The sequence below is a fragment of the Cloeon dipterum genome, chromosome 3, assembly GCF_949628265.1.
Source record: "Cloeon dipterum chromosome 3, ieCloDipt1.1, whole genome shotgun sequence".
In the NCBI taxonomy this organism is placed as follows: domain Eukaryota; kingdom Metazoa; phylum Arthropoda; class Insecta; order Ephemeroptera; family Baetidae; genus Cloeon; species Cloeon dipterum.
This window is the reverse complement of record NC_088788.1, coordinates 33,951,602-33,963,017: the sequence shown is the minus strand read 5'-3', so window position 1 is coordinate 33,963,017 and position 11,416 is coordinate 33,951,602. Positions and strand designations below refer to the sequence as shown.

Genomic DNA, 11,416 nt, shown 5'->3' with positions numbered 1-11,416 from the left:
CTAAATTGAAACATAGATATCGATAGAGGATGACGAGACAAACGGTATCGCGAAGGTTTCGGTTCGTTTCGTCCCATAGAAAAATTAGAAAAAAATATAACCAATGTTGCGCTTTTTGAAGGCGTGTTGAGGCCTGGAGAGGGTGGAAGGGGGGCGGTAATGGTGCCCAATCGACGCGAATTTCATGAGAAACATTTCTAACGCCAGTTAGACCCTTTCGGAATGATAGAGGCCGAGGTATTAATTTTTTTATGTTGAAAAAACATGATTAAAAGGTCCGTCGTAACTCCCCCATGTAAACCTTATGGGAGATTTGCACACTGCTATTGCGCGTTTCTGGTCTCTGGCCACAAGGCAGGCCTTCTTGACCCCACCTTGACACATTGCGGGGAGCTGACCTCGGCAAGTCGCGTCTCCTGACTTCAGGGCCCACCGGCGTGCTATTCTAAAATGCTGGCCACTTGACCAGTTTTACATGCGCTCATATGGGAGTGCGTGCTAGGCAAATAGGAAATTCTTTCGAGTCAGTTTTTCGCTCGCGAATTAGAAAAGTTTCGATGGATTTTTTAAATTAAAAGCTTTTTAGACACACAAGAGCGCGGCCATCAATTTGGGATCAGTTTTGTGCCGAAATTCAGGGTTCTGGGGGAATTCTTTCGTTCTTTGCCTGCTGGCTGTCTGCGAGAATGAACATGTTGAGTAATGCAACATGCATAACCGGCAATCGGCATTATGCGTACGTGTTGCTGGCAGCAAGCGGACGAGCGCGCACGGCGTTGAACTGACTGAGGGCGGGATTGAGCGACCTGCCGGCCTGACCGACGGATGGCCGAATTTCCGAGTGAGTACAATATTTTGGGAGGTTGAGAGTTCTTGGAAACCAGAGTAATAATTGTTCGCTTCCGGCCAATAATTCTTTTATTTCGTTAATATTTAGCGAACCGTTAATCAGATTTGAGGGTTTTCGGTCTCATTCTAACAACGCCGACGCGGTCGAAATGTGGCCGACTTGCCGGCCCGACGGATCGAATTCGCCATTTGAGCATTAGTTTTAATGGGATAGGTTAATGATAGGTGAGATGCAAGTCAGATACAGGTCAAATGAAGGTGAATATTGGGTGCGATCGGACTTTTTTCATTTTTCTCGAGAACTACTTGATGGATTTAGATGATTTTTGTCTCATTTTGACCAATATGACTCAGTTAACGTCGTGGCCGAACCAACGACTCGCCGAATGGCTGAAAGTAGCGATTTTGAGTTTTTTTTTTGCAAAATGCACAATGTGCCGTGTGACTAACGTTATCGACTTTTAGGATTGAGTTTTTGGTATTAATTTATATTTTTTGTAACGACAATACAACGTTTGATCAATGGCGTAGCCGTCCTTACCCCCCGAGTTGCCCACCGATAAATAATAATTAATTAAATGTAAAAGAAAAGCAACGGAACCGGTTTACGCGCGAGAAAAAAATATTTGAAAACTAGAAAACCGTTCTAAAAAAATCATTAAAAAGATTCACCGAAAATTATTTTCAGTAAAATTTTTGATGTGAAATACTTAAAATATCTTTTCCTCTGACTCCTAGCCCATTTAGACGGGATTGGACAGTTTTTTCAGTGTTCAGACGGCCTTAAATGCGGTGTTAAAGGCTCAATCGATCATTTCATGACGGTTGGAAGCCCAAAAAATATAGCTGATAGTCTAAAATTCACAGCCCTATTGATACTTTTCTGGGTTGGCGTAATATCCTGTCATTTCCAACGCTCGCATAATTGAAAAAGGGATTCGTTCTTCCTGGGCACAATTTTTATCAGGAAATAAAGCAAATATAAGCACTATTTTTTAACTGAAATTAATAAATTAATGAATTTGCTTCTCCTCAAGTCGAATTTTCCTACCTGCTTACAATTACAATGAAGGCTAAATGCCAGTGAAAATACGTAAATTTTTTTGCTTTGTCTAAAACTCCCGTCAGAGCTGATTTAAAATTTTTAATTTGAATAGTTCTTAAAAAATTATCTATTCACATCAAACCCGATAAACTCGGAAAATTTATAAAATAAATCAGGTGCAAACAGAAATTTGCAATAATTAAGAGAAAATCTTCAGCTAGAAGAGCCTAATTATTTTTAAAATTATTACCTCGTGAGATTCAACTGGTTCGTCATCGTGATCGGATGCAGCTCCGTTGCCAGGAAACCTCGAGCGGATGACTTGCTCCTCCTGCTTGTCCAAATTAGGGTTGGACGCTCCGTCTGGGTGTCTGAGCGACGCGATGCTGCTGTTAGCAATTCCCTTGGGCAGCTTGAGGGGCTGATCTGCCTCAGGTACGGTCGGTTCGACGCCAGAGTTGTACCAAGACTTGCTCTGGTGTTCCTGCAGGTGCTGGGAGCAGAGGTGGGAGCCCTCGACGGCCAGCGACGGGTACCAAAGCCCCCGGCTCATCACCTGTCTGCAGGCCAGGCACATTTTGGCGTCGGGCGCGGTCGTGGTGGCTGCCGAAGGCGCCGCAGTCGTCGACCCGTACAGCATGTCGTTGATGGTGATGGCTTGGCACCGCGACGGACCTTTGCTTGTGTCCAGACCGCCTGGGTTCTTGTACAACTCGTGCAGCTTCGATATGGGGTCTAGTTTGCGTGGGAACATGATTTTGTCCGTGGAGCTTGAGGTCAGCAGCTCTTCGGAGAGGAGTGAGTGGCTGCCTGGGATGCCGCGGTCCAGGTCGGTCGTGACGGATAATGAATCTGTAGAAATGATAATTAATTTTAGCATATATTTTGCGCAATATACAAAAATTTTAATTTTAATCTTCACGCTCCATTTATTTAAAATATATAATAGCTAAGAAAATAGTGGTTTTGAATTGCACCAAAAATATTCATGTTCTTGAATATTGGAAAATTTTATACCAAATTTGTATTTTCCCACTTAGAATTTTTCGGTGTTAGGAACAATTCATTTTTCTTCAAAACCGGCTGTGGGGGAAACCGACTAGGAAGCACCAAAAGGCGAATGTTAAATTTTTAAGGGAGGGGCGCACCAGGCAACGGGTTCCTTTCTTAATACTCGCATTCCCTCTCCGGATTTGGATGTGTGCGCTCAAAAAAAGTATATTTACCTGTAAATGTTGAAACTACTGTAAGATTTTCTTGGCTTAGGACCCTAAGTGGATGTTCATCGCCTTCAGTTTCGCTCTCCGGCATATAAAACTCTCCCATACAAAGCGCTATGTCTTCTTCAGTCACCTAAAAATATTTAATCAAAATTTATTACCCTGCAGATAAGGGAATTTTAGAAATGTGATATACCTGAAGGCAGCAGTCTTGCATTGGCACGGGCTCCAGTGGCTCTTCAACCTCAATAATCTCAATGTCGTCGACTCCGCCGACGTCTGCGTCAGCACCCATGGTGCGTCTCCTCTCTTCCAAAATTTGCAGCTTGAGTTCGTAGTTGTTCACGGACGCGTCTGCAAAAGAACCATGTCGAACTTGTTTAAAACTAATAATGCTGATATCACAAAAATCTAGCCCTCCGCAATTCTTTTTTATTTTTCCTCTCGGTGCTCAAGACTTGACGTAAAGCTCTGCTCGATCGCAATGTCTGGATTGCAGCAGAGAAGTGGGCAGTGTGATAAAATCAGAGACAAATACTTCTTAGGCAGGCATGGCCGCTTTCCGAAACGCGCCCCGGTGGTCCCCCTCATAACAAACGGCGCGCAATATTTTACTCGCAGGGTGTGTGCGCGCCGTTCGTTCGTTCGCATTGCACGGTCAACACGATTCCTTCTCTCCGCGTCGGTTTTATGTGTCCGGCAGGCCGGCTCGGCAAATCTAATATTACGATAGCGAGCGAGAACACGGCATAAAAGTAACACGTTTTTTACATTAAATTTTATCGCGAGCCGAAACTATGGCGGCGAAACAATAAATCACAGTACGTACGGCGGTGTGTGTGCGAATTGGAAATGTACGCAGTTCTAATGAGACAAACAGCATTTCGTGTCAGTTATCACTGTCAGATTGGTCTAATGGAGGCGAGAAGCCCAAGTCATTAATCACCGTGAAGAAAAATAATGCTTTACGCGAGTGGTGTTTTTGTCAAATTAATTATATTGCTCCACGCTCGCTGACAGGAAAATGATTTGATTTCGGATCTGAAAGGAACTGGCTCGGCCGCTGTTTGCGTGAGACTGTGGCGGAAAATTTCAGGTCGAACGAGCGGAACGTAGCCCAAGGCGATAACTGCTTTGATATCGGCGGAAAACAGAAACAATTTCATCTCGTGCGCGCGCTTTCAGGAAATATTTATGAAGCGGTGTGTGGCCGCCGCCGGGTTTTTGTGCGTGTTTACCTGTTGGTCACGGGCTCAAAATGTAAAATTTGCTTTTACTACCGGGAAACGGTGTATTGATTGAATATTGCAATCGCAACTTTTGGATCGCCAGTAGTAATTTGGTCTGCCACACACAATACGAAAAAAGCATCATTCCATTGGTGGTAGAGTTTCCGCTCGACAGCCAAGGCAAGCAGGTTGCATACCCCAAAATTTCTCACCTTTGCTTGCTTCCTGTTTGTGCTGCTGGTGAAGTAGAGGCAGAGGCGGCGGCAGCTCGCTGACGCAGTCTTCGTCGTCCTCTTCCTCCTCTGCCACCTCCGGAGGTAGCACAGTCTGCTCTTTCGGCTCCTCCGCGGGGTTTGCAACCGGCTGCTGCGGCGGGGGCAGTTCGGGACTCTCCTCGGCGTCGGGGCTGGTCTCGCTGTCCTCGCAGGTCTTGAACTGCGTCATCTCCTTGTACTCGGGCTGACCAACGACTTGAGACTTCATCAGCTTCTGCTGGATCTGCACGGTCTGGTTCTCAACCCAGCGTTGGATCATGCACTTCTTGTGATTGTCCATGTAGCCGTAACCTTGGGTGGCCGGAATCGCGGTGGTGCCGGCGGTGGCGGTTGCAGCCGTGGCGGCGGCAGGAGCGGCAGTCGTGCCAACAGCGGTGGCGACGACGGCGACGACAGCGGCGGCAGGAGCCCCCGGGGCTTGAGGTCCGTCCACCCAGGTCTCGCGTTTGTGGCTTTCTTTGAGCAGACTCCGCGCTTCGGCCACTTTCGAACGCGAAATACGAGGCCCGTCAATCCACTGTTCATCGCTTTTTCCCCCCGGCGTCTTCGTTTTCGTCTGGAAAAAATATGAATTCGTGTTGAGACTATCAAACTAAAAGGTATTTAAAAAAATCCTGTGGAATTAAAAGGATGGGAAACAGGAAAAATTAAAAAAAATTGCACGTTCTCGTACTGGACAGCAAGCCAATGTTTCAGCTCCTCAGGAAAAAATAAGCAGTAATTTTAAACCAAGATAAAATGAAGAGTCATTGTGTGCACTGCCTAAAAGGGCACATACCAATAAAAAAGATAATTTTACGGGAAGAAGATTCCTATTTGAAGATTTTACTTTTATTAAAACTTCATAAAAGATTAGAAATTCCGAAATGGCTCATCTCTGCAATAAAAAAACGTTAAATTTAAATTGTGTCATATTCCAAAGTCAAGTCCACGTAGAGTAAAGCTTTGTTGTAATTCCCAAGTTTTTAACTGTCTATTTTTTAATTAAATTTTCAATATTTCGCGTGGAAATTTGTTCTTACCTGTCTACTGACTTGTGGCGACTTGGGCGTCGCTCCAGACGGCCGGACTGGAATTTTGGACGATTTGGCTGACTTGGCGGGGCTGCCTTCCGACGACGAGGGCAGTTTCGCCTTGGCTGGCGATCCTCTGAGCGAGGAAGGCTGCCTTTCCGCACTCGAGCCCCTGAGCACCTTGCCCATGGCACATCGGTTGTCGCCCGAGTTGAGGCTGGGGATGTACACCGGCGGGTGCTCGCCATCCGTCGCGTCGTCCGAGGGGCCGACGTAGATGACCGTGTCTGCCGACTGCTCCGAACTGGACGGATCGACGTCGCTGCTGCTGGTGCCTGGAAGACGAGAATCTTCGCCGGAACTGCCACCAGAGCCGGCTGCTCCACAACCAAACTGATTGGACGGAAAGAAGTTCGATTAAATCGGTTCAAGCGCAAATAAATGTGATTTATACCTTTATCCGCCTTCTCCTCATTCTGTGTATCCTGGCGGCTAGTTGGACGGTGGACAACGTTTCCATATAGTTTTGGGCGAGAGGTGACACGTGGGCTATCATCGCCACGTGGCAGGTCAGCGAACCCAGGCACTCTTTCAGAAGCTGCGTCAGTTTGTGTTCTCTGGAACGAGCAATTATTTCCATTTAGTAATAGTTGCGAGCTGCATAAAATAATTTCGCAGGCAGCCAAAGTTGGGAATTGTGCTTGACACCGCTAACAGCATGAAAACACGCCAATGCTATTAGGCTGAGTAAACAAGACTGCGCTGCAGCTCTCGGAGTACAAGGAAAGGGTCTAATCATCACCGTCGCGAGCTTATCACGACGAGTTTTCTGCTCCCAGCGAACGAACAGGTGAGCTCAAGTGCCGCAAACGCGAGCGTTCTTTGCAAAGATCAAACGAGTTCCGATTTTTGTGTGCCCCGCACGCTCGACGCTCGCTGCGGCGTGTGCCGCGCTCCGCTTTCACTTTGTCAGTTTTAATTGCCAAACAAGAAATTTCATACACGCTCGTAGCATGTATGTGTGTGTGTACACATCCAGTGCTGCACACAGAGCAAACAATGAGCTCGGCGGCTAGGGTGGTTACGGGGCGGTGTAATCCGCACCCCGCGCCAATGTATACGCGCTGCTTAATTAAGCAACCTTTAACAAGTTCATTTCTGCGCCAACGTGAGCAGAGCAGAACCACGAGAGAACTGTTGCCAGAGAGATAACAGATAATTCTACTTTTGTGTATGATATATGCCATAAAATAACTGATTTAAATCATTATATCTCATTTTGGGAATTTAAATGATATTTCTAAATTGAAACCAGAATTTCACGTGGCCGTAAAACTCGATTTTAACATATGTCATTAAAATAGTAATTACATGTAATTTCACATCCCTCCCAACACTTTTTTTACTCATTAAATACTATCAAGTGCAATGGTAGTTAAACGCCGAAAAAATGAATTTTTAATTAATCTCATTTATAAATGAACGGCTGACAGGAGTGACTTTTATTATAAGGGCCTCACTTTCGATGATGAATTTTAATCACAGGCTGCTTAATTATTTATAAATCCAGCGGCAGCCGTCTAATTTTCCAGCTCATAAAATATGAACGCGCCACCGCCCGTCATCAGGAATTATACGCGAGACGAGCAGCAATGAGGGAAGGTCGTAAAAGCAGCGAAACCACCCTGGCTGCGTGCATGGGGGCGGAGGAGTTTGCCAAAAGTTATACACCCCTGGCAGCTGTCACCCTGGCCCCCCGGCGGGGATCGAACCCTGATTGTGCAATAATCGAGGCAGGACCGGGGCTCGTAAAAGAGCAGAAAGCATTAGGAGCGAGTTAAAGGGCCGCTAAACGAAGCAGGGCACACGTCTGCACTCGGGCCCGGCAATAAAGCAACCTCAATAAGTTAGCACCCACTTGTCGTAAAAACAAGTGCGCGCACTCTTTTTTTACAGCCCGCCGCCGCCGTCGCCCTTCGCTTTCCGCCTTTATCTATCCGAGGCATTCTTCACTTTTCGGGCCTAATGCATCAGGCCAATTTTACAGTCGCGTGCAAATTGCAAAATAAAACGCGAGCCGTAAAATTCAAATGAGCCGAAATTAAATTCTCTCTTAATTCGGCGATTAAACGCGCCGCTTTTCCGCACTGGGCCATGACTAATGCGGCGGCCGCGTGGGTCGCCTGCTGCCTCTGCCAAACGGAGCTGGGGGCCCACCACTCTCGCTCCGGCGTCACTCGCGTATATCAGGTTGCACAAAAAGCTGCCACAACAAAGGCCCGCTTGAATTTTGAGGTGCAGCCCGCGTGCCTCTGCGGGAGTTGAGAAATTCGCGCCACTTAAACAACTCAAACACATGTCGAGTGCGTATGTGTGTGCAAGATTTGCCCACAGAGAACACAGGAGTAGTTTATTGACGGGTTTTAAACACATCAATAGGAACATAGTCTGGTTGCACATCCTCAAAATCGAAATTTAATTTGATGTTCTTAATTATGTTAAGTTATTGATAGCACTAAAATTAACTCTGTTAAATTTTTAATTGTTGACTTTTCTTTGATTTTTCAACATCGTTTTAAACCTAATTTGCACAAATTCAATGTTTGAAATAGCAATATTAAAAGAATTTTCTTTTCGGTTTCTGACCATGCACCTTTAAAGGATAACGAACTAATATCGCGAGGTACTGTAAAATAGTAATTAATGAAATTACTAAAGAACCTAGTCAAATATGTATATATAGGTCCTTGAATTTTTTGGGCTTCAAAAAAAATCATTTGATTTCCAGCAAATTTAGAAGGTTTTCTAAAATGATCTCAGGCAGCGCCGTGACGACAGTTTCAGAAGGTTTGAAATATGGCACATTCAGCTTAAGACGGCATGATTCGAGCTCATTTGATGTGTCCAAGATTATTAAACTTTTTTCTTCTAACTTTATATTATCACAACTTTTTTTTTGCTCTTTTTATCCGAGGACCGGGAAGGGCGCGCACTGCACTAGCACGAATGCTGAAACCTGGGTCCCAATAACACCGCAAACGGATAACATGGGCGCACCAGGCGCACTTATGAAAATATTAAATAATTAATTTTTTCACCGCAATTTTGACTCGAATGTATCCCCCTGAAAGGAAATGTAAATTTTACCTGTATGGAAGGTGCTTCTGTCCGTTGAAGATTGCGAGCAAAACGTTGGCTACCCCTGAGAGTGGGATGCCACCAGACGTCCTGCCGCGCTCGCAACTGCCCAGGTCCAGCAAATGTAGTCTACTCCTGCCTCCAGCGACTGTAACATCACGAGCACAAAGAGTTATTTCACGCACCCACGACGCGCTGACAAGGAGGAATGAATGAATGAATGAAAAGCCTCTGAATATTATGTTTGTAATGCACCCTTGGCTGCCGCATTTATATTTAGGTTTAGGCGCACAGGGAGAGAAGCGAAACAGTGTGTGTAATACCACCTGCCAACAGGCGGGCGCTATTATTTTCAAGAGTTATGACTCTCATTTCCTTCGGCTCCCTCTCTCTTTAAGAGACAATGGGGACCTTTGGAAACCGACTTTTGGCTTTTCTCGGGCTTTAAATGGCCCTGTCGGCGGGAGGAGTAAATAAATAAGCACGCAAGCAAGTGTGCTGCACTCTGCCAAAGGTGCGCGCGCGTTATTACAAAACGAGATAAGGGCAGAGGGCGCTATATAAAAGGGGCGAGCGGCTTGTTCTCCGAGATTAAATTTTTATAATATATAAAAGGTGAATATTATTGCGTTCTGGGGGAATTTGATCGCAGTTGGCTCACCTCCGCCCTTGCCACTCTTGTCTACGCTATACTGGTACACGTGGAGGGTGTAGAGAAGGTGAGAGTCCCTCGGCTCCTCGCCAGGCACGTTGGAGACCCTCGTCCGGGCGGCCACGGCCGCGTCCAGATAGAAGGCCGCCTTTTCGGCCGTCGGCACCCTCAGCTCACTGTTGTGCTGCAACTGAGCTCCTAACAGAGGGTCGTCTCGGAGGTACACGCCAGGACTCTGTTCACAATCTGGAAATATGAAATTGTTGGTGTTTATTTATTTATATGTACAAAATTAATTTTTAGACTGACTTTTGCTCAACAAATATGTTCAATTAGATTTTTGGCAATAAAATTGTGTCAGCAAAAGGTGAAAAGCCTGTTTTTTTTTTGTTTTAAAATAAATATTTCCAATTTCTATTAGGCAAAAACTGTAAGATATTTTTAAAATGTCACAAAGAGTTGCATTCGGATATGAACGAAATGAAACGCCACTAAGTAAGAATGCAACAAAATTTACGACAACGGCCGCTGAGCACTGTTAAGGCCTCTCATTGTCAACCTAAATTATCCGGTCGGCTGTGATAAGAAGCGTGGTCGTCGCCGTGATAAGTACAGCTAACACAGCCCCTCTATTGCCGATTTATGAGATTGGGGCGCGCTAAATCAACTGTTGGATTGATTTACACCCATTTCGTTTGCTCACGAAACGCGCCACACGGCGTTGAAGCAATAACTCGCGCGGCGACGACACAAACGCACACGAAAGCGAAACTCTTCACTCTGAATGAATTCACTCACCGTTTGCGTAGCCGGCCAGCAGGTCACGCAGGTGTTGAGACTGTCCAGCAACCTCCACCGCGGACACCCGCACCGAAAACCGGGCGCCAGTCTTCTGTTTCTGCTCGTTGATGCCCCTGAAGAGCCAGGAAATGGCGCACGGGATAACTCCGAGGGCCTGTGAGTCGCCATTGCCCAACATGGTGTGTGATTTACCTGAAATCGATAAATTGCAAGAGGTTTAAAATTTGGTAATTCTTTAAGAATGCTACGAGGATATTCGCGACATTGTAGATTTTTAAAATATCATAGGCGTTTAATAAACATTTTATTCTGATGAATATTTTTATATCAATTTCTGTGTAATGATTGCACATTATTCATATTTTAGCCTAAAATAAAAAATGATGGACCAACGGGTCCCACATGAACCTCAAATTAAAAAGTTAAATAATAATAATAATAATAGTTTTAAGACTAGATCATTTTTTCCAGCTCGTTTAAATCAATATAAAAATATTTTTCTCCGGTTTGTTTTCCTCGTGTTTCTGCACGGTCGACATAAAGTGAAAAAGAAGCCGGCCGGCCCGTGGAGAGGTTCAGGGGTACTTTCGGAGGGTGCGTGGGCAATGAGGGTGCACACATGGGTCCACTGCAGGCGGCGGGTCAATCAATGGTGGATGTCTCCCTTGGGAGCAACATCCTTTCGCAGGCACTTTTGTGGGCGTATCCTTTGTAGTAAAGCCAAATTGAAAGCAATCGTTTAGCCAGCATATTGTTCTGCAGGGGCCGTGGGCACGCGCGTGATTTACAGCCAAATGCACACCTTGCCGCAGAAACTTTGTCGCGGCTATTTATCATTTTTAATTATTCCTATGCGTCGTGGGGGGCACAAATCTTGGCGCCGATTTCATGATTTGTGGTCGAGAAATCGGCTCTAAATCTTTTACAGTTTGCAAACCGCAGTTTTATTCCCAGAAGGCAAACGGCTCGTTTTTATTCTAATGAGAAAATGTTTGGAACTTTTCCAGCATTTTTACTGCGGTAAAAGTTTTCTCCATTTTTCCCTCTTTGGTAAAATATGCTTGTCTTTATGCATGACTTCAGTATGACAGTGTTTACCCTTTCCCTTTCCTCCTTCTCCTCTAATCGTTTAATTTGGACGGATTAATCTGGTAAATTAGGGAGATGCTTGCTTATTCACTTAGTCCCCCTCTC

General features: G+C 45.3%; 1 protein-coding gene across 2 annotated transcripts in view; it reads right to left on the bottom strand.

The window, feature by feature from the left end:
* Nucleotides 1–11,416, bottom strand: part of LOC135940092 (kinesin-like protein CG14535) — a 197,807-nt gene that overhangs the window by 1,841 nt on the left and 184,550 nt on the right. For both annotated transcript variants that reach the window (XM_065484827.1, XM_065484828.1), the window contains 9 exons: nucleotides 10,220–10,414; nucleotides 9,431–9,667; nucleotides 8,779–8,917; nucleotides 6,086–6,248; nucleotides 5,641–6,024; nucleotides 4,556–5,174; nucleotides 3,311–3,468; nucleotides 3,121–3,247; nucleotides 2,145–2,746 (listed from right to left, as the gene is read on the bottom strand). In XM_065484827.1, coding sequence (XP_065340899.1) covers nucleotides 2,145–2,746; nucleotides 3,121–3,247; nucleotides 3,311–3,468; nucleotides 4,556–5,174; nucleotides 5,641–6,024; nucleotides 6,086–6,248; nucleotides 8,779–8,917; nucleotides 9,431–9,667; nucleotides 10,220–10,414 — 2,624 coding nt within the window. The remainder of the gene's footprint in view (nucleotides 1–2,144; nucleotides 2,747–3,120; nucleotides 3,248–3,310; nucleotides 3,469–4,555; nucleotides 5,175–5,640; nucleotides 6,025–6,085; nucleotides 6,249–8,778; nucleotides 8,918–9,430; nucleotides 9,668–10,219; nucleotides 10,415–11,416) is intronic.